Here is a 25,442-nt window from a genome sequence, read left to right on the forward strand (position 1 = left end):
TTTCCACAGCTGGGATCTGTTTACAAAATCAAAGGCTGAGGTAAGGTCCATGAATGCCAGATACATTGGTGTTTTCTTAGCTACGGTGTATTTACTGACAATCAGGTGAGGATTCAGGCATTGTTCAACAGTGCCGACCCTACTCCTAAAACCCAATTGAGACCGATGCAGGATCTTGTTATCCTCAGCCCATGAATTAATTCTGTTAAATAACACCCGTCCCAGGATTTTTAGGGTGTTATCAATCAATGAGATTGGCCTATAACAGCTCGGGTTGGATCGGTCTCCTTTCTTAAAAATTGGGACAATAGTGCTAACTGACCAAGTGTCTGGGATAGATGAGTTGGTGAGATTGTTAAAAACATTCGTAAGAAGTGGCGCCCAAAAATCAGGTTTACTTTTAATAAGGTCGATAGGGAGACCGTCTGGTCCGGGGGCTTTGCCCCCCAGGCTTTGAGTTATTGCTTCTTCGACCTCATATAGTTCAATCAATATCCCACCAGTGTATATGTATTCTTTTTTGGGATTATTGGAAATTGGGGCAGCATAAATCTTACTAAAATGATCTTCCCAAGATTCACTCATAATGTTACATGCAATTGGTGTGGGGATATTACCCATAGATTTCATATCCTTAACTGCCTTCCAAAAATTCTTGCTGTTTTTTAACACATTAGCCTGCACAAGATTTGCCCAGTTGTTATTAGTAAGCTCTTCCTTTCTGCGTTTTATAACTTTTTTATAGTTTGCCCTGAGTGATGATATAGCGGACGCCACTCTGGGTTTGCTTACAAGGGCCTTTCTTAATGCTCTATTAGCCGCAGAGCATTCAGCATTAAACCAACCAAGCTCATAATTCGGCTCCCTTATTGGTTTAGACAGTATATTTTTAATGCCAGAGCATAGCCCTGAAAAGGCGTTAACTACCTTTATATTATAAAGGCAGGGCGTTAAACAAATGTCCACCAGATTTGAGTGGTGTTTAATCATTTTTTCAAATAAAGTGTTGTTGTCAATATTGCGCCAAACTACTCTGAGTTTGTCATTTGATGCCACCAGATCTCGTGCACCGAGCGCAAAATCATGCGCAGGGCGACGTGAAAAGCTTAGAGTAGTACTAATCGGATTATGGTCGCTTTGCATAGTTTGTATCACCTCTGCCTTTAACACATAACTTTCTAAAGAGGCGGTTACAAATATATAGTCAATAATAGAAGTGGAGCCTCTGCTTCTATAGGTAGGAATTGCGCTACTGTCAGGGGGGGAGGGATCGGCAATCTGCATAACATTCCGGAAATTATGGGAACTTAAAAGATTCACTAGTTGTTCCCCTCGTTGACTCAGAGGAACTCGTGTGTCAAGTCGGATAGCAGAAAAAATGTCTTTGTGAATCTTAACATTAAAATCACCGCCCAAACATATACCCATAATTTGGTCATCGCACGTACTAGATTGTAATTGTAAAAAAACAAAATTAAACAGAGATGAAAAGTTCATATTGGGCACAGTTTTAAAATCATCATTGTAAAAATTTATCAAATAAATTGAAACTCCCCTAGTATAAAGAACTGCATGAAATTTGTCGCTGTTCGTAGGTATAATTCTGAAACGACCACCTGCCTTAATATTAATCCAAATTGACAGACCTCCAGCAGGTCTGCCTGATGTGGGGATGGGGGACAAGATATTAAAACATTCAAACCCCTCCATATACAAATCCTGGGTTGCCCAAGTCTCCTGGAACATAACAACATCCTGCTGATTAATTAATGCTTGCCAATCCACTAAATTTAGCTTGGATGACAAACCAGCTATATTCCAACTTAAGATTTTAAGTGTCTGATTATTTTCCCTGGTGTCTAATATATCCAATATGGGAGCATGAGGACTATCTTGGGTTGGTACTAGGATTGTAGCGTTAGTTCTTGGAGCATTCACTGACTGAGTACGCAGTCAATCTTGACAGTCCAAGCCCGACAACGGGGTAAATCTGTTATAAGTTGTAGTGTAATCATGTATATTACGGGGTGGCACTTCAAATACAGGTTTATAGAAATAAAGGTAGGGCCCAGATATTAGTATCTTGACCCATCTGTTCCATCTGGGGTGTCAAAATAGTTTTAGCCACTGATTGTCGTCGAAAATTGATGATAATGCAGTCACCATCGATATCTTTGGGTGAAGTCCCCAACCAGCCTACTCGTCGTACCATAATTATGTTCCCGATCAATGAGGGCCTGAATCTCTTATGTTTGGTAAGCCAATCCACGCACTTGCAGCGTAGTTGCTCCCAGGACTCAAACTGATCTTCTCTTTTCACTTTATGGCGCTCCGTGTCGTAAGGATGTACAGATATATGTCAGTATTCCTGATGCATCGGTAGCTGCAAAAGTGGCACATTGCTGGGGTGTGTCTGAAAACATACGCAACTCCAGAAATGTATCCTTTCACATGGGGTAAGCTCCATGTGAAAGGGCCTGTGTCACTCTTTATGCCAGCTTCAAACATGCGTAAGGTTTTGACGCAAGTCGCGTCCTAGAAGTGGCGCAGAGAAATCTTAAATCTTGCTGCGCCACTACTACAAGCCATTTTTGCGGGGGAACGCCCTCCCTGCGGGCCTTATTTATGAGCCCTTTACGTCGCCGTTGCGTCACTTTTTGTGATGCTTTGGCAACATAAAATATGTGCCACACTGTGCCATATTTATAAAGGGACGCATCTAGGCAGATGCGTCACTTTGTCGAGCCCTGCGCTACATTTGACCTGCGTCAGGAGTAATGTATGCAGGGTGGGCGCTCCCCACAAAAATGTCTCATAGTAGTGGCTCAGTGAACTCTATGGGGCCGATTCACAGAACTAATCTGAGACGAAATCCTAAACATACTACTTTTGGTATTCACAGAAGGCACTTACTATTTTTGGTATTCCCAGAATGCACTTAGGACTCCTGACTTTACTTCCGCACTCGGGCTGCCATTTCCGCACCCGGACCGTGCTCTCCGCACCCGGACCGTACTCTCCGGCTCGGGCTGTAATCTCCGGCTCGAGCCGTTTAAAGTGTAATCAATGGGCCGGATTGCAATTTTTACAAAATACATTAGGAATGTGTGATAAATGGTAGAGGAGGTCATGAAAAACAGTTTGGGCAGGAAAAAAGGGTACGGCCAGACACTACATCATAACCCCGAAAAGTTTTTTCTTTTGCATCATAGTACATGCAGTGCACAATTTGTGCTCTCCTCAGTGTTGACTGCACAGCATGAGTGTCTGGGTACTGTCTGAGTGAATGGATGAGTGCATGAGTAGTGCCTGAGTGGAAGGTTTGGTGGAAGGGTAATGGCTGGGTCATTTGATGAGTCGAAGTATGAGTGCAATAGTATTGCCTGGGTCATTGGATGAGTGCATGGGTAGTGCCTAAGTAAATGGATGAGTACATGGATACTGCCTAAGCGAATGCTAGAGTGCAAGAATAGTGCCTGTCTGATTCCATTAGTGCATATGTAGTACCTCAGTGATTGGATGAGTGTATGGGTAATGCCGGACTGGAAGAATGGGTGCAAGGTTAATGCATGGGTCATTGGATGAGTGCATGGTTAGCGCCTCACTTAATGGTTGAGTGGAAGAATAATGCCTGAGTGATTGCATAAGTACATGGGTAGTACCTGGGTGATTGCATAACTGTAGGGGTACTGTCTGAGTGATTGGATAAGTGCATAGGTAGTCCCTGTTAGAAATGGGGGTCTCTAGTTGGCAATGGCTGGCCACTGTCCAAGTAGGGACCCTTCTTCCTAAGTCAAAGTAAGCGGGCTACACCCTTTGATAACCCCTGCTCAACCCTGTGGTAACGTAGCACGAGCAGTTAGGCTTATCTCAGAGGCAGTGTGTGAAGCATTTATGACCATACACAGTAAAACAGTGAAGAACACTACAAAGGGACACCACACAAGTAGTTATAAAAAATAAGTATCTTTATATATAGACTTAACACAAGACCAATAACAGTAAAAATCCACAATACTAGAAAATAGGGTTACTCTTGAAAGGCTGCAAAAATAGTTCAAAGTGTGCAAAGAGGAGTTCAGTTCAAGGCAGTGGTCTCTGCGACCCTTTTACTCACAAGTAACCTGGATCCGGTAGCAAAGCAACCAAAATGTCGCTAAGGAGTTGTAGCGATGATTTTCCTTACGCTAACCAGCGATGCGTTGAATCCTTGCCGCAAGGGAGGATGATGCGCTAATTTGTGTGCAGGACAAAGCGACAAACTTCTACACGCTAAGCCGACGATGCAATGAAATCCTTGCCGCGAAGGGAGGATGATGCGCCGAGCCTGTTGCGTGTGCGATCGTGTTGCGATGAAAAGAAATGGCGCTCCGTGAGGGAGCGACGATCCTGATGCGATGCGATGAAAATGGCGAACGCTCGGCATCCACGCTGCGATGTCGTGAAGCGATGAACTCGATGCGATGATCTTTGGTTAGTGAGCGCTTTGAGAACCGTAAACATGCAATGCGATAACCTTCGAGTTAGCGAGCATTTGGCAGCCCGCAAACGTGTGATGCGATGATCTCCGGTAGCGAGCACTCAGCGGCAGCAGCGCGATGATTTTCCTTACGCTCTTCAGCTGCGGCGGCTCGCTAACGGGTGTTAGCGACGATTTTCAGCACTCTCTTCTCCACAGTAGAACTAGAGGCCCTGGAACTCACAGGAGCCTCACCTGCAGATAGAAATCCTCGCTGGGAGGAAACAGGAGGCTGGTGGTGGAGTCTGATGTGCCTGAGACTCCTGCAGGAGGCTAGCTCTCTTCTAGCCCTTGGGTGATTGCTGTAGCAAAAATAAAAGTTCCTTCAAAGTCCTTTTCCTCTTCTTCCAAGCCCAGTAGTAACCACTGCAGGCCAGTCCAAGAAACAGCACACAAGGACAGTCCTCTCCTGCAGATTCCTTCAGTTACACGGACAGAGGTTCTTCTTGTTGTCCAGGAGCAATACAAATGGAGGGGGTTCAGCACAGATATTTATACCCCAAAAGTCTTTGTTCTCAGAAGTTACAAGTCACTGAACCCAGCCAGAACCAGTTCTGCCCAGCCCTGGAGCACTTTGTTTACCAGGCTGCATCCTTCCTTTCAGAAAGAGGGAGTCTGCCATCAGACGCACAGTGGGAGGTGGAGCCAGCATTAACCGTGCCAGGCACAGCCCTATTCAGGTCCAGGAGCTACCCCTCCCCATACTCCAATGCAGATCTCTCTATTCAACCCAGGTCTGACTCAGCCTGCCCTGTCCCTCCAAAACCAGACAGCCAATACACATAACAGCAGAGCACACTTTCTAAAAGTGGTATTTTCAAACACAGAATATAAAAATAGACTTCACTAAAAGATGTATTTTAATATTCTGAGCTCAGGCATACTAAATTCGTTTTTCTACCATGTTCTGTGGGTCAGTTAGGACTATAGAATGTAATAGCCAAACCTCCCATTCTGGCCTATGGAGAACAGGTAGCCTTACAGTAGTGAAAAACGAAATTCGGTGTATTTCACTACCAGGACATGCTACACACATCAGAGCATGTCCTACCTAACACATACACTGCACCCTACCATAGGGGTGGCTTACATGATGCCAAGGGAAGGTTCAGGGGCTGGGAAGTGGGTGCACTTCACAGCCAAGATGGCAGTTCTAGACTGCACACAGACACTGCAGTGGCAGGTCTGATACACACTTTACAAGCTGCTTCTGTGGGTGGTGCAAACCAGCGCTGCAGGCCCACCAGCAGCATTTGGTTTACCAGCCCTGGGCACACACAGACCACGCTGCTAGGGACTAACAGGTAAACCAAATAAGCCAATCATGGATATACCAATTCACATGTCATCTTTACACAGAGAGCATTTGCGCTATGGCACTGAATGGCAGTGGCACAGCGCCCAGACCATCTATTACCAGCAAAGACAGAGGAGACAACAGCGAAAAATGGAAGGGAGACCCACGCCAATGGTGCCAGGTCTAACAGTGCCTGAGTGACTTTATTAGTACATGGCTAATGTCTGGTTGCTTAGATGAGTACATGGGTAGTGCCTGAGTAAAAGGGTGACTGCACCAGAAATGCCTGGGTCATAGGATGAGTGCATGGGTAGTGTATCACTGAATGAATGAGTGCAGAAGTAGTATTAGAGGTGAAAGAATGAGTTCAACCGTAGTGCCTGAGTGATTGCAGAGCATTGGGTAGTGTATTGGTGATTGCATGAGTGCATGAGTTTTGCCTCTGTGAAATGAAAAATGCAAGGATAATGCCTGCGTTATCCTATTAGTGCCAAAGTTGTGCTACAGAGATTATATGACAGCATGGATAGTGTTTGTGTGAAAGGATCACTACCTGGCTGATGACATCAGCAACATAGTGAAAGTTTTTAAATAGTGTAAAGGATCAACATACTTTTTAATATAAATAAATAACATACCAGTGTTGACTGCACAGTCAACACTGAGGGGAGGGCAAATTGTGCACTGCATGTACCATGATGCAAAGGAGAACACTTTTCTGGGTTATGATGGAGTGTCTGGCTGTACCCTTTTCCCTGCTCAAACTGTTTTTCATGACCTCCTCTATCATTTATCACACATTCGTAATGTTCCTTTTTGTAAAAATTGCAATCTGGCCCATTGATTACACATTAACCGGCCCCAGCCGGAGATTGCGGCTCGAGCCGGAGAGTACGGCCCTAGTCGGAGAGTACGGTCTGGGTGTGGAGAGTACACTCCTGGAGCAGAGTGTACGGTCCGGGAGGGGAAATTCCGTCCCGAGTGCAGACGTAAAGTTAGAAGTCGCAAGTGCCTTCTGTGAATACCAAAAGTAGTAAGTTTAGGATTTTGTCTCAGATTAGTTCTGCGAATCGGCCCCTATGAGATTTCACTGCGCCACTTCTAGGACGCCACTTGCGTCAAAACCTCATGCCTGCTTGAAGCAGGCGTAAGGAATGACGCAGGCCCTTTAACATTCCTCACTTAAAAGGACACATTGCTGGAGTTACATCTTTTTTCAGACACACCCAAGCAATGCACTACTATTGCGCCTACAGATACATCAGCACTACTACTTGCCGCATGGAGTGCCATACAGTAAATACGGCGCATCCATCGTGTCGCAATGATGGTGCACTGAAAAGTGTTGCATTGCTGCTTTCACACAGCGATACAACACTTTTAATAAATGAGGCCCTGCATACATTATACCTGACGCAGGTATAATGTAGCTCAGGGCTTTACAAAGTGACGCATCTGCCTAGATGTGTCACTTTGTGAATATGGCGCAGTGAGGGGCATATTTTACGCCGCCGCAGTGTCACAAAAAGTGATGCAACAGCAGCGTAAAGGGCTCATAAATAAGACCCCGAGTTTTAAGATATAATTATCAGTCTGACACTATCTTCACTGAGATTTTATCTCACTGCTAAATCTATCAATGTTTGATTCTTTTACACAGTTTAATGGCCACTGTGGCTTAAATCTGCTTATGAACATGGACAAATCAAAACACAATCATAATCGTCAGAAAAGTAAACATATTCCCTTTCTGGCCCCTCCTATTTTCTATACCTTGTATTTTCCATACCTTGTACATACAATGTTTTATAAAAACACATACCTTTCCATACATAAATCTGTGTAACATAACACAGAAGGCCAATAACGGGCCTCAAGAGGGAGGAAGAGCAGGTGGAGAGATAAAGCATGAAAACAAATGACCAAACAACAGGTGCTCAAGCAGGCGCAAGTTTGAACCAACTTACCAGCTAGAGTGGGAAATTCAGACAAGCTGAGACTCACGCATCTCCCTAAAGGTGCCTGGAGATTATGGTGCTAATTACGATCCTGTAAAAACCGGGTACGAACCGTCGGACGGAGGCTTTTTCCGTCTGACTCGTACCCGGTTGTAAAACTTTACAAACATGCAAGTACGATTCGCACGGAAACACCATTTCCGTACGAGTCGTACAAAACACCGACCGACGAAAAGATACATACAAATGTGATCCGGGGAAAGCGCCGACGTGACGTCGGGACGCTCTCAGGCAGCGTTTCACGAACCAGGAAGTACGATTCGAACCGACAGCGGTCCGGACGGCAATATTTTTACGGCACCCAAAAAGTGCCGGAAAAGCGAAGTACGCCGCGATGCGAGTGGAATTGGGGGCCCGGTACGCGCCGTACCCCCCCCCAGCCCCCGTGAGTATGCGCCGACCCCCCCAGCCCCCGTGAGTACGCGCCGACCCCCCGTGTACGTACGAGTCGTACCCCCGTGTATGTATGGAGCGTACCCCCATGTACGTACGAGTCGTACCCCCGTGTATGTATGGAGCGTACTCCCGTGTACGTACGAGTCGTACCCCCAGCACTGGGGGTATGCACCATACATACATGGGGGTACGACTCGTACGTACACGGGGGGTACGCTCCATACATACACGGGGGTACGACTCGTACGTACACGGGGGTACGCTCCATACATACACGGGGGTACGACTCGTACGTACACGGGGGGTACGCTCCATACATACACGGGGGGGGTACGCACCGTACATACACGGGGGATACGCTCCATACATACACGGGGGGTACGACTCGTACGTACACGGGGGTACGCTCCATACATACACGGGGGGGTATGCACCGTACATACACGGGGGGGTCGGTGCGTACATACGGGGGCTGGGGGGGTCGGCGCTTACGTACACGGGGGCTGGGGGGGTCGGCGCGTACTCACGGGGGCTGGGGGGTGTTGGGCGCGTATGCGGGCACATGTCTCCATGGTTGCTATGGGAGTTCGGTCCGTACGGTGCATTTTCCATACGGTTGTAACATCGGACGCACGGGACGGATCATACTTGCGCGCTCGGACTTCACTTTTCACATTTGTACGGTAAATCGTCCGGACACATTTTCCGACCCGAGGACGTGTGGGGAATTATTCCCAATGCGATTCGTACGGACTTTTTCCCATGCGAATCATACTTGGCAGTTTGTACGGCACTTGTACGATTCGTACGGTAAAAAGACCGGATACGAGTCGGACGGGGAAATTTTTTATGGGATCGTAATTGGCACCTATATGTTAAGGGTAACCATCAGTCCAGTCAGAGACTGCAGGAATACATTTATTTAAAATGGGTTTCCAGCAAACCTTCCAAAAAAGGAACACACCCAAGAAATCCGCAATATATTTTAAAGCACTTTATGGATTGTTTAGTGCCCTAATATAGTAAAGACTGTAAACATAAATGCATTGTAGACATTAACATTATAGTAAATAAAATAAATTCAATACATAAAGCATGAAATATGATAAAAATTGACAGCACAGTACATGGCAATATTTAGATGATACCAATCTGTGATGAATCCTTTTCTCCTTTGCCCTTAGCTAATGACAACATGAGCACCAAAATGCCACGAACAGGAGTTTCCAAAGTGCCCTGGCAGAAATATAGCTGCTCACAATTCAATATTCTTTCAGTCCGCTGCTTCCTTGGGAAGTAAGGCCAGCCTTTGTTGTATGATAGCATAGTTTTTTGTTAAAGAAGATAGCTTGCCATTCCACAAGCCCCAATGTCAGACCTTCATGCAGTCTGTTTTTTTAATTCAATGCTCCTTACAAATTCAGGGACATATTTATCATTTCATGCAGTGCAACATAGCAAAATACCGTGCTGTGCTGTGTGAAAGGGCAGGCACAAATCATATCTATTAGGATACGGTGCATTCTTGCTGTCTGCCTCCACTTGCGCACAAACTGCTGCTCAGAGCCAATGCTGGCACCCTTGGACCATGGTATAAGGGTGCCTGCATTACAGTCAGGATTATTTTTGTGCAGGAAGGGACATCTTCCTGCACAAAACAAACATTTGAGGGGTTTCCTCTTTCTATGTGTGCTTCAGAACGCAGCACCCATGGAAATAGGAAACAAATAGGAGAAATAAAGAGAGCGTTCTAACACATTCGTAGGTTTACCAGTATTGGAATATCTGGGAATGGTTCAGAATCCATGGGTGGATGTGTGGAAACACCCGTGCTTCACCCATGGAATGCCTCCCTGGGGTGACTTGCACTGCCTTGCATTACTCCAGATTTACCAAGCCATGCAGGGCCACGCAAGGTTATCTTGCTTCGATGGAAAATGTCAGAATACATTTTGCTTTCCCCTGCGCCCGCTTCCGTGGCACAAGGGTGCAGCAAAACCCTTGCTAAATATGCTCCTAAATGCCCTCTTGTGGAGTGCTCAGGCATCAGACTGGCTAAAATGCCTGTGCGTGGATCTTCTATACTATGAGATGATGTGAGAAAAATGTGATGTAAATGGTGAAAACAAATATGTGATTTCTCCTACACATTTGTCTAAAACTACTGTTTTTTTCCTAAATATTATAATTATGAATATATATATATATATATGATGTGAATTAGTGATGCACAATCAACCTACCACATCATCATGTAAATGAAAAGGCAAACAAAACCATTCACTTTAAAATATATGCATAAATGATAACGAATACAGAAATAAATGAACGCAATGGAGGTTCAAAAAACAGGAATTGAGCAAAACATATGACACACTGAATCTCTCATCCCCTCCTTCAGAGGAAAAAACCTAGCCCATATTGATCTAACCCCTTAACCCCTAATGCACCCGATGGCATCCACAAGACATGGCTGCTCCATTATCATGGCATGCTTTATTTCCTGTATGAGGCATATTGTATTCCTTGTATGCGAGGCACAAGTTCCTCCAATAATCAGACTCTTTATTTAAGTATTCATGCGTTTTTGAATTTTCAGATTTCTGATAGGTGGCAGGCAGGTTCATCAAATCAACCTAAAGGATTTCCTAAATGACTTTCACATTCATGTGATTTTTCTTTTTTCTTCCTATTGCTCCTTCATATTGAAGGCTTCCTGGATACTTTCCTTAGCTTGCTTTTCAGTAATTCTCTTCCAGTCGCTAGGTAGATTAGCTGGCTCTGCTGAGTACATCTCAGCAAATTGTGTATTAAATTGCTTAAAAACAAACTTCCAGTAATCGGAAGCTTCGATGCTGGCGTCTGGCTGAATGCACCAGTCTGGGAAATACGCACGGTAGTCCTTGTAAGGATGCCACTGAAATCCTGTGTTTAAATTCATGAAATTGGCATTAGAGACGACATCAGTGGAACAAAGAGAAAAGACAAGTTTATCTGTAAAATGACATCTGTACCCACCTAGCCCCTGCGGGCGGTGCACTGTGGCAAAGTGTTCCCTGTGCTGCTTCCCCCCTGCTTCACAGGGGGCTTTACAAAACGGGCACTGCTTCCCACATCCAAACACTTTCTTGAACAGCTCATCCTGGGGTTTGTGTGGCAGACGTGAAAGTTTTGCTTCGATGTCTGACTCTTTTCGTTCTTTCAGGATCCGTTCTTCGAGGTCAGTGAGGAAGAACTGAATGTCATCTGAAAACTGATCGACGCTTGCACTGTTTTGAAAGAGAATGACGCCCAAGCTGTTCTTTGAGATGATTAAGTCATTCTGCAGAGTTCTGCAAAACACTTCTAAAAACTGAGCGATAGTTTTACACTGTTTCCCACGTACAGCCTGAATTACGTTTTTAACTTTTTTTGTTATTGTGGAAAGGATATTTGTTTCTAGTGTTTGCAAACTTCCTGTCTGTCTGTAATGATCCAAGACATGCTTGAATATATATCCTTTCACAAACTCTTCATAATTCCCAATGTATTCCTTGTAGCCCTCAAATGATTTTTTTTCCAAAAGCTTTTCAAGCAGAGCGAATTGGAAAAATGTCCGACTGCCGAAATGAATGGATTTTCCATGGTGGAGAATGTCTTCTACGACCTCCAGGCCGAGTCTTTTCTCGATGTAGTCATCTAGAGCTGGCTTCAGGCACCGCACACAAAAGTCCTTCGCCCTCTTCTGGCATTCATCCTTCCTCAGGTACAGATCTTTGAACATAGAGAAATACTGGGGTTTGAATTTCTCCAGGCAACATCGAGGGTCATTTTCTTTGATGAAATCTTCGTGCATCTTCTGAAAGACATGAGATGCTCTCCCTAAAATGTAAAGCTTCAAGTCAACCTCAAAGTGAATCGTGGTGTGAAGCTTTCGGAAACCCTCACTCTGTAGAGAGTCACTGATCATATGCAGCAGCTCCCTACAATAGGTGGCATCATAATCAACTTTAGAACTTGCCTTACAGTCAACATAACTGAGGCACCTATTAATCAGATCTATTGCCAGGTCATTCGCTGAACGTGAGCACTCATGAGTGAACATTTCTTTCCAACCTCTGATACGGAACCATGGTAAATCAAAATGCTCATTTTTTATACTAAAACTCATTTCTCCATCATTCCACAAACTTTGAGCATTCTGTAATAGCTGATTGGCAAAGCTGCCCAGCCTGCTCAAGTCCTTCATCAGGTGGCAATACATTTCCTGAGAAGTTTGGCATCGCTTCAATGGATTGAGCTGTAGGTCAGATATTGTTTGTTCCCACATTTTTCCAAATTCTCTTTTTAATTCAACTTCATTTAATTTACGATTTTGCTTTCGGCAGTCTTCCAAAAGGCTGACAACTTTAAGTTCTATCTCTTTTATATATTCTGCCAGAAGGAGTTCGATTTTGAACTTGCTTTTTTTAATGTGGATAGCCTCATCAGTCTTTGTAAACAAGTAACTTTCAAGTTGGTTTTTCAGGGATTTGGCACTCATGATAAAATCTTCTCTATATTTTTCAATGAGGTGCAGATTTTGTACTCCACTGTCAAAGTATTTCTGCACATTAGTTATAAGTGTCTCTTCACCCTGCTGCAGTTTCTGAAAGGCTTCTTGTTTCAATTTGCTGTGGATGTTAGTATCAAGTTCACCTGAGGCTTGATTGTAAACCACTGCTTCTGCCTTGGACAGCCATAGATGCGTTTCTTTGTGGAACCCCCATTCCCACTCACTGAATTTCATAGACAGTTGGTTATAAGCATCGGCCACAAGGCTGTTTCTGAAGCTGAAGATAAAGTTTTCATGTCTGACAGCATTCCACAAACTTTTGACCCATTCGATGAATTCTGCAATGTCTTTTAGGCCTTTATTTACAGAACGAGCTCTTATGAAATCAAACAACTGACGCTTTAGCTCAAGAACAGTTTCACTGTACCCTCGGTTCACGGGGGCCATTGGTGGAACACCATGCCACAAACCAGGGACATACCAATTGTGTTTCTCTGGATCATACTCCATGATATCAGAGAATAGTATCTCCCTGCTCTGTTTCTCCATCTTTGCTGCTGCTTTAGTCATTTCATTCAGCTGCTCCAACAGATGTTTTCTGTCTCTCATATTCTTCTCATAAGCAGACACATCACTGACGTTCTGATGCACAAATTGACAATTGGGGATCTTCCTAATTGTTTCCATCCTGAGAAAAGCATGGACAACTATTTGCAAGATATCCTTCATTTCAGTGGCATTCTCCATGGCTATATTAACTATTGTAATGTCGCTTAGCCCAATGACAAGTGTCGCTAGCTCATTGTCATGTTCGTAGCTATCCTCTAGCTTAGCTAACTCGGGAGCTTTTAAACCTTCGGTGTCAATGACCACAATAAAATCACAGCCAAGGTCCTCCTTTAAATTGTCTTTTACTTTGATAAGCAGCATGAAAGCTCCCCGTGTGCATCTCCCACTGCTGACTGAGAACTGAAGCCCAAACATGGTGTTCAGAAGCGTTGATTTACCTGTGCTCTGAACACCCAGTACAGTAATAACTGCAATTCGGCTACGTCCCTCCAATTTAATATTGAGCTCAGTGAGAACATCCGTGATCCACTGCATGGGAATGTTTGATGCATCTCCGTCAACCAGCTCAAGGGGAAACCCTTCCAATAGTAGATCAGCAGCGAAACTTGGAAGATGGATGAATTGTCGGTCTTCTTCTTTCCTGTTGCCACTTTTTATCATAGACCATTCCGCCTCATAAAACTGTCCCAACTCGCGCATAAAGTGTTCAAGCCCCAGTGAGCTATCAGATATTTTTCTATCTAGTTCTGCTAATTGGGAAGGATCATCACAAAGAGTACTGAACAACTCCTTATACTCTGTTCTCAGTCTAGAAAGGTTTTTTCTAGCAATGCGATCCAGAATGAATTTCATCCATTTCAAGAAAAAGTGTTTTTCAATTTTGGAAAGTTGGCCTACTCCACTGATAAATTTAATCATTCCATCTGTGAGGTCACACTCATTCTGCTGTCTGCGCAGCTCTGAGAGTTCTGTTGTTAGTTGAGATTTATAGACTTCTGCAGGAGTCTCCCCTTGGCGCCTCATTCTGCAGTACTCCTTCTCTACCTTTGCCAGTCTCTTCCATAGATCACCCTGTAGTTGCATCATTTCCTTCTTGTACTCAACCACATCATTAATCTCCATTGTTATTTCAGTGGCACATTTATACGCACTTTGACATTCTTTACAGTCTTCGTCTACGTGGATTCCGAGTTCGCGAGCAGTGGCAGCCATATCTTCAATACTCACGGTATAGGGAGGATCTGTAACAGTTCCCAATAAGATTGAATGCAGTTTCTTAACAAATGCAGCATCATTCATCGTTTTGTCTTTCACCAGTAGGTGGGACTTGCTAAGCTTCATTTCTGGTGCTAGTTTATTCAGGAATTCTAAAGAATTGGATTGATCATACTGGGAATTTAAGATGAAGTGATATTTTGTGTTTGCACTTTTGAGCGATAACAACAATGCATATTCTTCCTCTCTAATTTGTTCAACAAATATAAACACCGCTGATGAAATCTCTGACAAAAAGCTGAACTGCAGCCAACTAGACTCGATGTCACCACGTAGATTTGTAAATGCAACAGGTTCTGGGAAAAGGTCAGAGCTCTCTCTTCCACCAGGAAAATACCAGGAAATCTCAACTAAACCATTGGATATTCTCCTGGGAACATTGCCAGATTCCATGTCGCGGTGGATGAAAAAGTCATGGTGCTGCTGAGGTGGGCTGAGAACTTCGTTCAGAATTTTGGATTTTGATAGACTGCAGTTTTTTAGTCGTACAAAGGAAATGGTTGGTATTGAGGCACACACCAGGCTCTCTTCCATGAAGCCTTTGCTCTCTCTTAGTGAGCGGGGCCTCCATTTTCTAACAATGTCTCTCATGGCCCACAGCATGAATGTGCACTTTGAGTCCCTACATGGAGGCAGCAAAATCGGAAGAGCAAACTGGCACATAGACATTTTTTGCATAAGTTCCTGCTGCAAAAAGCTGTCTGAGCAATTAAAGAGCACACAGAGGACATCCAGGGGGTTGATCGATTGTTGAGTATTACAGGTATCCAGGCCAAAAAATTCATTACATACACTTAGCCCTTCATTCTGCACATGGACTGGTTCATTAAATGTATGTTTTTCAAAGCTTGTGTTTCTTGCTGTCATGTTTAAAGCCATGATTCTACTCAGAACATGCCAGGGAACATCTTCAAAAGATTCTAAAACAGTGCTATTTAAACTCTCCTGCCCAATTTCAAGAACATCTCTCAGTGACAGGTTTACTGCTTTGTAGGTGTCCATTTTCAACAGCGAGAGAATTTCTTCAAAAGCCTTCATTCTGTCTATGAGAAAGAAAATAATTACATTAGATAGGGTCACTGAATGAAATTCAACAAGACATATGAAATCATTGTTTGACAATCTAAGGGATGACAATAACATTTGTAATATTTATTTTCGTTACTCAACCGTCTCGGCGGTGAACAAAATGTACATGAAGTCAAAAGCAGAATTAAATATACTAGAGGAAAGGGCAATTAAATGAGCCAATTACATGCTAATACATACCATACCAAACTTACTATCTAAACATGGAAGACCCAAGGTCTCCCTAGTCTCCCTAATCTCCTCTGCCCTTCAAGTAACCCTGCACTGATCAACCCTTCTTTCCTGGTATCCTGCAATTAAATAATCAGGCCATCTGTATAATAGAAAGAAGACTGTGCCTAGTTTTGCCTTTAGAAAAACTGTATTGGCTCACCTGTATCCATACGCCACTTACTGGAAAGTCTGCTGTAAAACTCAGCTGGCACGAATTGTTCTGGTAAATTGCGATTCTCCTATTACCATGACTAGAGAATCTGGATTTCATTAAAGACACGGAGGCTAACATTATGCATTTTTCTTTTAATGCAAAACTATCGTTTTGGGACTATTCTCCCCCCTTCCCTCTCACCCTCTTGTCAACCTGATTTCCAATTTACGGAGATCAGTCTCTCATCCTCATTCTTCTGCATCTTTACATCGCCTCTTTCACTCCCACCTTAACCGCCGTTTATTGGTGGTACCTTTACACCCCCTCTGATATTTTCCACTGTTTTTCTACTACCTTCGATTCATAACCGGCGCTCACCTCGTATCGGCGAAGTCCGATCCTGGTTTTATAACGGGGGAGAGCTCCGCTGCCTATAGGTGCCTTCCCCCATGCCATTCCCGTTTGTTTTGGCTTAAAACGCACCCTCTCATGAGCTCCCTCGGCTCAATAATGCGTTTCTCCGTTTTCAGAGCACATGAAGCCTTCATTAGAGGAAAATACCCTGGCAACGTGGTCGTCGCGGTGTCCCTTTACCAAGGTATTTTCCTTAAATTCACCGCGTATCGAGGTTTGTCTCCTCTACCTCCTAGCAACTGTCTACAGCTGATCGGGCTCGCAATCATACTGACAGTTGCTCTAGCTTCCCGATCAGCTGCCGGGGAATTTGTCAATACGCTCAATACCTTTTAAGCATTTTCATGTCCTCTATGCCCCTTTGCTTATTCTAGCATTTATTCCTAATAACTGGCCAAGACTGCCTTGAACGCTCTCCTCTTTTCTGGCTGCCGACTGGATGTGCTGTCTCCTTTTAGGATTTGACAACTTGCACGCTACTTATCCCCTTGTGCCCTCAGTCTCACTCATAGCCTGCACAACACAAAAAAATAAAAAATAAAACAAAGGTTTATAACCCCCCCCCCCCAAAAAAAAAGAAGGTGCCAACTATTCCAACCTTACTGTACCTTATCTCTAAGACATTTAAATAGGTACTATGTCTGATATAGATTGTGATGACGCTAGTGCCCCCATCCCTCGCTTGGATAATGAAGCCTTCAAAAGAATAATCAAAAAAGAGATGAGATCATGCATGCTAGAAACCCTAACTAAAGTCATGGCTTCTAAGAGGTCTCTCCCCACCGAGGAGGACGATACTACAGAGAACCAGTGTTCCCTAGCCTTCGACGATCTCATCGAAATAAGGGGCAAGAGACTAAAAAAGAATAAAAATATTGAGCAACAACCCCCCAAGAGCACTATGGTAGGTCCCAGCACCTCAAGTAATTCTGGAGGTCACAGTACCTCAACTATCAATGGAGGTCACCGAACCTCAAATACTTTGGGTGTCCGTAGCGGCACAAAACATCTAAGTGCTCAGAATACTCAATACTATATGGGTGGTATGACTTTCAAGAGGACGACATCTCTGACGTTTTTGACGAATACGTTTAAGATTTAGACGAGGATGACCAAGAGTTTTACACTCGGCAGGGACCCGAGATAAGGGATGGAGAGATCCCTCAAGGTGTGCCAAGATCGCCTCCTGGACAGTGCTTAAACATATAAAAGGCCGCCTGATAGATACTGCTCTGGCCTATTTTGAGGCTAAGTACATCTTGAAATTAGGTACAACCGATAATGGACTCAATGAGATTTCCGAAATTATGCACTGCGTGTAATAGCATTCAGTTAGATCTAAGCAAACCCTACATTAATGCGACTCCTCAAAAAGGGCACCAAGAAAGGATAAATATGAGCGATCATAATGTCTAACAGTATGGTTGTTTAAGAGATCACCTTGTTCCTCAAACGGTCTCAATAAAGTTTTTTTCAATAAGAAAGAACATAACTGAGATATGGAGAATTCTTCTGCTCACAGTATTCAAAACAGCTGATAGTTCAGGCAGACCAAACACGATATGTGCAACATAAAATAATAGATCTTCAGTCAATCATATTGCTTACATTAAGGAGTTCTTTACTTGGAATAAAAACATATAAGAATGTGAAGGAGGTGGCAGTTTTGATTACAATAATTTGGAAAGAGCATGTGAATCACGGAAGTCAGGCAGAAGAAGAGAGACACTCAGGAAGTTGAATGGAGTTGATGGAGCGGGTAGTACAAAATTTTGTAAACCCCCCCTTAATCTGCATGCCTATACTAATTAGAATAATCTATTAATTATAATACTATTAATGTGTTTGCATGATAATTAATCAACCTTATTAATATACGAAATATATGTGGGATTTTCATTTTGCATGGCTGAATAATTGTTATTATTAACATATGTACGCATACTAACAGTAGAAAATAGAATATCGCATGGTATATGTTGCTTTTGTGATGTTTTCGTAATGTCGCACCAGATGACATCAATGGGTGAATATGAACGCTTTAAATGTTGCTATATGCTAGATAATTACAAGCACATAGGGGAATTAGTGAGGGTTTAACATTTTATTCATTATTTCTATGTATTAATTACTCTTTTGTGTTTGTTTCGCTTAAGTTGTCCTTTGGGCCTAAAACAAAGATGGACGCTGACTAACACGACGCGATGGCCACCATTCCACGAGGTTTTGGGCGAAGTGTGCCTGTGCTACGACTTGTTCCTGTGGCCTCGACATGACCCTAGCCTTGATGTACCCAAGCAAGGCCACGGTGGGAAGCCCGCCAAGTACACTAACAATGGACAGACACAAGGAACCGGAAAGATCATGTTGGATGACATAACCTCCTGAACTGTGTGAAACCTCACTGGACGATCCCAATCGACCAATGAGAGAAGCCCAAATCCTGCAAAAAATTTACATTTTGACGTTACTTTATTATAGAAATGACGGTAGAATAGAGAGAATATGCTATGGCTATGCTTTCTTTTTCTTTTGCTGACGGAGACGACGGTGACGCTACGTGACTGCTGCGTTCCTGAACCTTTGACAGACTGAATGCTGCCCATTTCCTTGATGAACTGCGAACGTAATAAAATTTATGGGCAGTGATAGATGCTTGCACGTCTCTGGTCCTTGTCCATCTTTGGGACTGTAGCGTGCCGCATGAAGAACTTTCGAATCCGGACTGATTGACGACTAAATTTGATGACTTAGAGGACGACTAATAGCCAGATTAGGTAAATATGATGTTCTGCAGCTTAATAAAATTTAATAGATGGAACTAAAATTCTTGCTATAATTAGATAAACAACTATTGATTAATGAGCAAATGTGTTTTGTCATTTATTAAGGGAGGATAGATTAAATCCGAAAGGTGGGTTTTAGCTGGTCTAAATCACCATACTAATCCAAATAAATGATCCATTGAACACGTGGGAGGAGTATCTTAATGCTTAGGATTGAGATATGTAGGAATAAGGATATTAATGTATAAATGTGAAATACATTTCTCTCTATAGGTTAAAAGGTATTCCTTTCATGTCAGCGCTTTACCCGTTACCCAAGTTTCTGCGCTGCATCAGTTTTTCTGGTAGCAGAGTTATGATTTTTATTGTTTTGGTTTGGTGATTATTGCCTGTAAATAGCTTATTGATTATCGGAAAGTATTGGTTTATGTATTAACACTCTATGTTGAGTCGCGTTGAGTTCTATGTTGTTGGCACGGCTTCTGGGATGTAGGAAGTCAGAAGTTTGTAACGGTTCCGTAGTAGAGCAGAGGTAAGCGCTGCTCTCGGGAAAGACGGAAGTGTTGTTGCCCTGTAGGTACACAGAGGAAACGTGTAACGATTGAAGTTGCACTTCGCATTGTCTGCGTTCGATTCTGTAACATCGCCGTGTGTTGCCATTAGAGACATTTCCTTTATGAATGAAGTATATGGTAGCGAAAGTCACCTGTGAAATTTTAGTCTTAGGTACCAGGAGTCCAGAAGGAGCTCTGATAACGCTTATCACTGGAAAGGTAATAGGTGTTTCCTAAGCTTGTTAGAAGGATAAAGTAGAGGGAAGTGCTACTTTGTTAACGAGTGTCATAATTCTGTAGTAGGACAGACTGTTTGCTGTTCTCGGGAAAGACAGAATTCTGTGTGAATGAACTACATTTTTCCGTGTGAAAGTGCGTGGATGAAAAGGCATTCGGGTTAATTGTGAAACTCTGGTTTTATTTCTCAGGAGCATTGGGTCTCCAACTAGGTGTCTTAATTCTGGAGAAACGGTTAGCTGATGCTTGTTAGAAGGGTGAAGTAGAGAGATGTGCTACTTTATCAACGGAAGTAACGATTCCGTAGTAGGGCAGAGGTAAGCGCTGCTCTCGGGAAAGACGGAATTCTTGTGAGAAAGGTCATTAACTATTCTTTGATTAGCGAAGCGGACAATGGTAGCGTTTTTATCTTGTTACTAACAGATTTGTAAATAAAAAGAACGTAAGAAAAGTTACCCATAACATTTTGTAAAGGAGGGGTCAGCAGGAGCAGGAGCTGCGACAGTGAGAAAGAGCTGACGTCAGAAAAGCCGCGCTGCGATTGGCTAGTTAGTAAGAAGCATAGACGACCCTGATTGATGTATTAGTGCATGCCGCGCTAGGATTGGAGAATTGAAGGGTGACGTAGACGCCGCTGATTGGTGCATTGGTGTGAGACACGCTGGGATTGGAGAATTGAAGAGGTGACGTCGACGCTCCGGATTGGTGCGTTAGTGTGAGTCGCGCTATGATTAGGTAAAATAACAGAACAGTCGTAAGGAAAAGACTAGCGATACACGAAAGACAAAATGATGTATTACGATTCACCTGAAAAAGTCCTGGTTTGGGAAAATCAAGAAATTGTTTAAAAAGGACAAACCGATTGTGACTAGGGAGGGACAGTTGCTTCCCCCACCGAAAACCCCTGCATCCTTTATGGTTGCGAAATACGGATATCATACTTGTATTTGGTTAGATAATTGGGTAAAATATACAAAGAATGATGGAGTTTTGGTATTTCCAGAGCATGGTTCGTTTAATTTAGCGGTTTTGAGAAATTTGAGAGAGAAAATGATGAATCTAGAACCAAGACCTAGACCAACACAGTTTGAAGCACTGACAGAATGGGAAGATGAGATGCATGACAGAGAAAGACAGAGGAGTGGCGGAAGATACAGATACATGTTTGGAAAATATGGGCATGACACTCATGATGAAAGAATGAGAAGGTGGGGGAATGCAAGTATGCCTGATGGGTTGTTTCCTGTAAGAAATGTTGAAGAAATTGGAGGTAAAAAATGTACGGAAAAGAGACATAATATAGAACCAAGAGGGTATGGAGTGAATGAATCGGAGGACGATGTTCTTGATGACATGTTTTATAAAAATCCACCTCCGTATCAACCAGAATCTGAAATGTTGACACCAAGTGCCCCAATGAGAGAAACTTTGCGAATCATTAAGACAGAACCAGTACCTCAAGAATTAGGGAAAAATAATTCCATGAGAGAGATAGAGAGAAAATCAGATGATAAAATGAGTGGGGAAAATTTGGCAGAATTAGCAAAAACAACTTTAGAATTAACTTAAAAGATAAGAGAACTGACCAAAAATTTAGAAGCTGTGACTGTTCCAGTGACTATAGGCCCTGTGATGCCTATTTTTGATAAACAGAAAGATAGTGAACATTGTTTAACAGTTCCTTATAATAGTAATAAACGGACTGAGAAGCCAAAGCAGAGCCTAAATGAAAATCCATGGAGACAGACAATGAGTACGATCGAGCCAAATGCTTTGAATAACCCATTTTTAGGTTCAACTATAGCAGAAAGACATACAATGACAATGGAATCAGTATTAGAGACTCAGAGGGACTTAGAACAAAGTAATATAGAGAAACCAGTAGGCCCATCTTCAGAAGAATTGAGCGAATGGTTGAGAAGCTTGCAGAGAAAAGACAAAGAATCCCAATCGATAGGTGTGGCCAAACTACGAATGATACTGGAAGAATTAATAGTAGGAACTATCCCCACAGAGAAGTTAAAAACCGACCAGGATGAGGAGTTACTATTTCTGTGTAAAAGCATAACATGGAGAGCAAAAAATGTGCATGAAAGATTAGAAGAAGTAGCAAATGAAATGGGTATAGATATTGAAAAGGGAAAGGCCCTACAGAAACCATATTGAATAGATTTTACTGAAAAAGATATTGAAAATTTGAATACCACAGGACGAATAAGTCAGATTAAGGAAATAACTATCTTGCTGAGAAAATGGGGAGATGTGGATAAATGGAGAAGCAGATGGCATCGAAAACGAGATGATGCCTCAGATAAAACTTTTGCAGCTTTCCCTGTTAGAGAAAAGGAAAAGGTAGTAACAGAATGCCCCATGAGAGAAATTCCAGGAGGAGGATATGTACATGTTCCATGGACTAGACAAGATATTTTGTCATTTACAAATGATTTCCCTCGACTACGCGAAAAGCCCGTCGAGTGGTATAGGCAAGTGGACAGATTTGTGAAATTATCTAAAGTATTATGGATTGACCTAAACAGCCTGTTTGACATAATAGTACCAGCAGATTTATGGACAGAGTGCAAGCTGGCCTACACAGGAATACCCTAGGGATCCAAAGACAGGAGCCCCAGACCCCGAGGTATTGAAGAAATACGAACAGGTTACTGCCTTTTTGAAAAATAAAGTACCTCCCAAAGAAACTGATTGGGTAAAAATTGACAGGAAAGTAAGGAGTCAGTACATGCATATTACGAGAGATTGATCCTGGCCTTTAAACAGTTCAGCGGTGATGAAAATTTGAGTGAAAAGGATTTGAGTCATTTTGTATACAGATTTGTATATGGTTTACGTCCACAAATTAGTGAAATGATTAAGCAACATACTGTAGATTGGCAAAATAAGAAAATAGATGAAGTATTGAGACATTTACAATATTTCAGTGATGAGATTGAAGCCATTGGGCACAAGTAAAAGAGGCAGAAAGACAGGAAGCTCAGTTAGCGGAACAAGCGAATAATACAGGCCAAAGCAAATTCACTCCTGGGAAAGGTAAGGGAAATTTGAATATAGAAGAAGCCAAAAAGAAATTCCCATGTCATAATTGCGGTAGAGTAGGGCATTGGAAATCCGAGTGTAAATTTCCCCCAAGTACTAATAATGAAAATGCATCATTGAATCCACAGGTGCAGAATGAGGTGAGTGGTCAACCGCAGAGACAGCAGCAGGTTGTTACCCAACAGAATCAGGTGCCAAAACCGTCTTTTCCACAAAGCAAAAATTCACAGAAATACAGTAATGAGACAGGATTCTACAACGAAGAACAGGTAACCAAGCTGCCGCGCGCTAGCACTGTTTCGCAGTATTGGCTACAACGCGATAAGAGTGATTCAGAAGAAGGTTATTGACGGTGCCGAAGGGAGGAAGAAGAGTGCGTACTTGGCGCAACTCTAGAAGTAGACCAGACAGGCCCATTTGTGGATGGGAAGATAAATAATGAAAATATTACTTTCCTAGTCGATACTGGTGCTACTCGATCAACTGTTAGGTCAGCTGATGTTAAGAATCTTCCTCTTTCGGATGAAACAATCCATGTAGTTGGTGATTAAAACTTATCTTACAGAGCCAGTGAAAGTTAGCATAGGGAAATTCTCTGAAATGCACCGCTTTGTCATGTGCGACACAAGTCCTGTAAATTTGTTAGGTAGGGATCTGCTGTGCAAAATGAATTGCACTATTTTCTGTACCCCTGATGGTATAGCATTTGACACCCCTGATGAAGATGTACTGTATAAGATGACTATGGCAAACAGGGAAACTGAGGTTACTGAAGCCTATGCTGTATTTAACCCTGATGAATTACCCAAAGAATTGAAACAGACTATAAAGGCAGAAGTCTGGGATTTCACGGGAGAAGATGTGGGACTAATGAAAAATGTGGACCCAGTAAAAATAACGGTGAAGGAAGGAGTAAGCTATCCAAATGTCCCTCAATATAAACTGACACCTGAAATAGTTGAAGGAGTTACTCCAATAATTGAGAAAATGATAAAACAAGGCATTTTGAGAGAAATAATGAGTAGTCCATGTAATTCCCCGATTATAGGACTGAAAAAGCCTAATGGAAAGTTCAGGATAGTGCAAGATTTGAGAAAGATAAACAAAATTGTTGTATCGTGTTGTCCCATTGTACCAAATCCATCTGTGATTTTGTATCAGATTCCCCATGATGAAGAATGGTATACTGTGATTGACTTATGCCATGCTTTCTTTTCAATTCCATTGCACCATGACAGCCAGCAAATTTTTGCGTTTCGTTTTGGCGAGCGTATTTTGGCTTGGTGCCGAACTCCACAGGGGTATACAGAAAGCCCCTCAATCTTTAATCAGATATTGAAGAAATCCTTAGAAAGTCTAGAGATGCCCGAGAATTCAGTGTTAGTACAATATATCGATGACCTTGTGGCGTCGAAGACTCGTGAAGCCTGTGTAATCGACACTATAGCCTTGCTGAATCATCTAGCAGACGGAGGACTTAAAGTGTCGCCATCAAAATTGCAATTTTGCAAAAAAGAAGTACATTATTTAGGCCATAATATTGAAAAAGGACTGAGGAAAATAACGATAGACAGAATCAGGATCATAAAAGGAATGAGACCCCCTATGACGCAAAGAGAGGTGAGAATGTTTCTTGGAATGGTTTGATATTGTGGGCAGTGGATAAGCAATTTCTCACTGATTGCAAAGCCCTTGGTACGCTTGAGAAGAAGTGATGTGAGAGATTCCATTGATTTGAACAAAGAGGAATTGGCAGCATTTAAACGATTGACAGATGGTTTGTGTGAAGCGCCAGCATTAGGAATGCCTGATTACGAGAAGGAGTTTGAGTTGTATTGCAGTGAGAGGAATGGATGTGCACTTTCTGTATTAATACAGAAGCATGGAAAACTGAGGAGACCAATTGCATACTTTTCATCAATGTTAGACCCAGTAGCTGTAGCCTTACCTGGGTGCTTGAAAGCAGTGGCTGCTACCTGTCGAAGTTTGGAACAGAGTGAAGGAATTGTGATGGGATATCCTGTGAAAGTGTTTGTACCTCATGATGTGGCAATCCTTTTAACAAGGAGTCGCACTCAGTACATGACACATAGTCGGCTGACTAAGTATGAGAAAGTCATATTAGGTGCAACGAATGTGAGTCTTGTGAGATGCTTGAATGTGAATCCTTCAACGTTGCTGCCTGATGCTGAGAATGTGGAAGTCAGAGATGGAGCAGATCATGATTGTCAGAAAGTGATTTTGTGATGTTTGTAGATGGTTCTTGCCTGAGAACAGATGATGGAATGTTGAGTGCACCATATGCAGTATGCACTATTGCAGCAGTAATGGA

General features: G+C 42.8%; 1 protein-coding gene across 5 annotated transcripts in view; it reads right to left on the bottom strand.

Moving 5' to 3' along the window:
• Nucleotides 1-9,202: 9,202 nt before the first annotated feature.
• The window catches only part of LOC146811632 (up-regulator of cell proliferation-like), a 221,284-nt gene continuing 205,044 nt past the window's right edge, over nucleotides 9,203-25,442 (bottom strand). For 3 of the 5 annotated variants that reach the window (XM_085618607.1, XM_085618606.1, XM_085618605.1), the window contains one exon: nucleotides 9,203-15,652. In XM_085618607.1, the coding sequence (XP_085474733.1) occupies nucleotides 10,920-15,652 (4,733 nt within the window). In that variant the 3' untranslated portion in view covers nucleotides 9,203-10,919. The remainder of the gene's footprint in view (nucleotides 15,653-25,442) is intronic. The other 2 variants (XM_085618609.1, XM_085618608.1) reach the window with 1 other exon arrangement.

This window comes from Triturus cristatus, chromosome 7 (genome assembly GCF_964204655.1).
Source record: "Triturus cristatus chromosome 7, aTriCri1.1, whole genome shotgun sequence".
In the NCBI taxonomy this organism is placed as follows: Eukaryota; Metazoa; Chordata; class Amphibia; order Caudata; family Salamandridae; genus Triturus; species Triturus cristatus.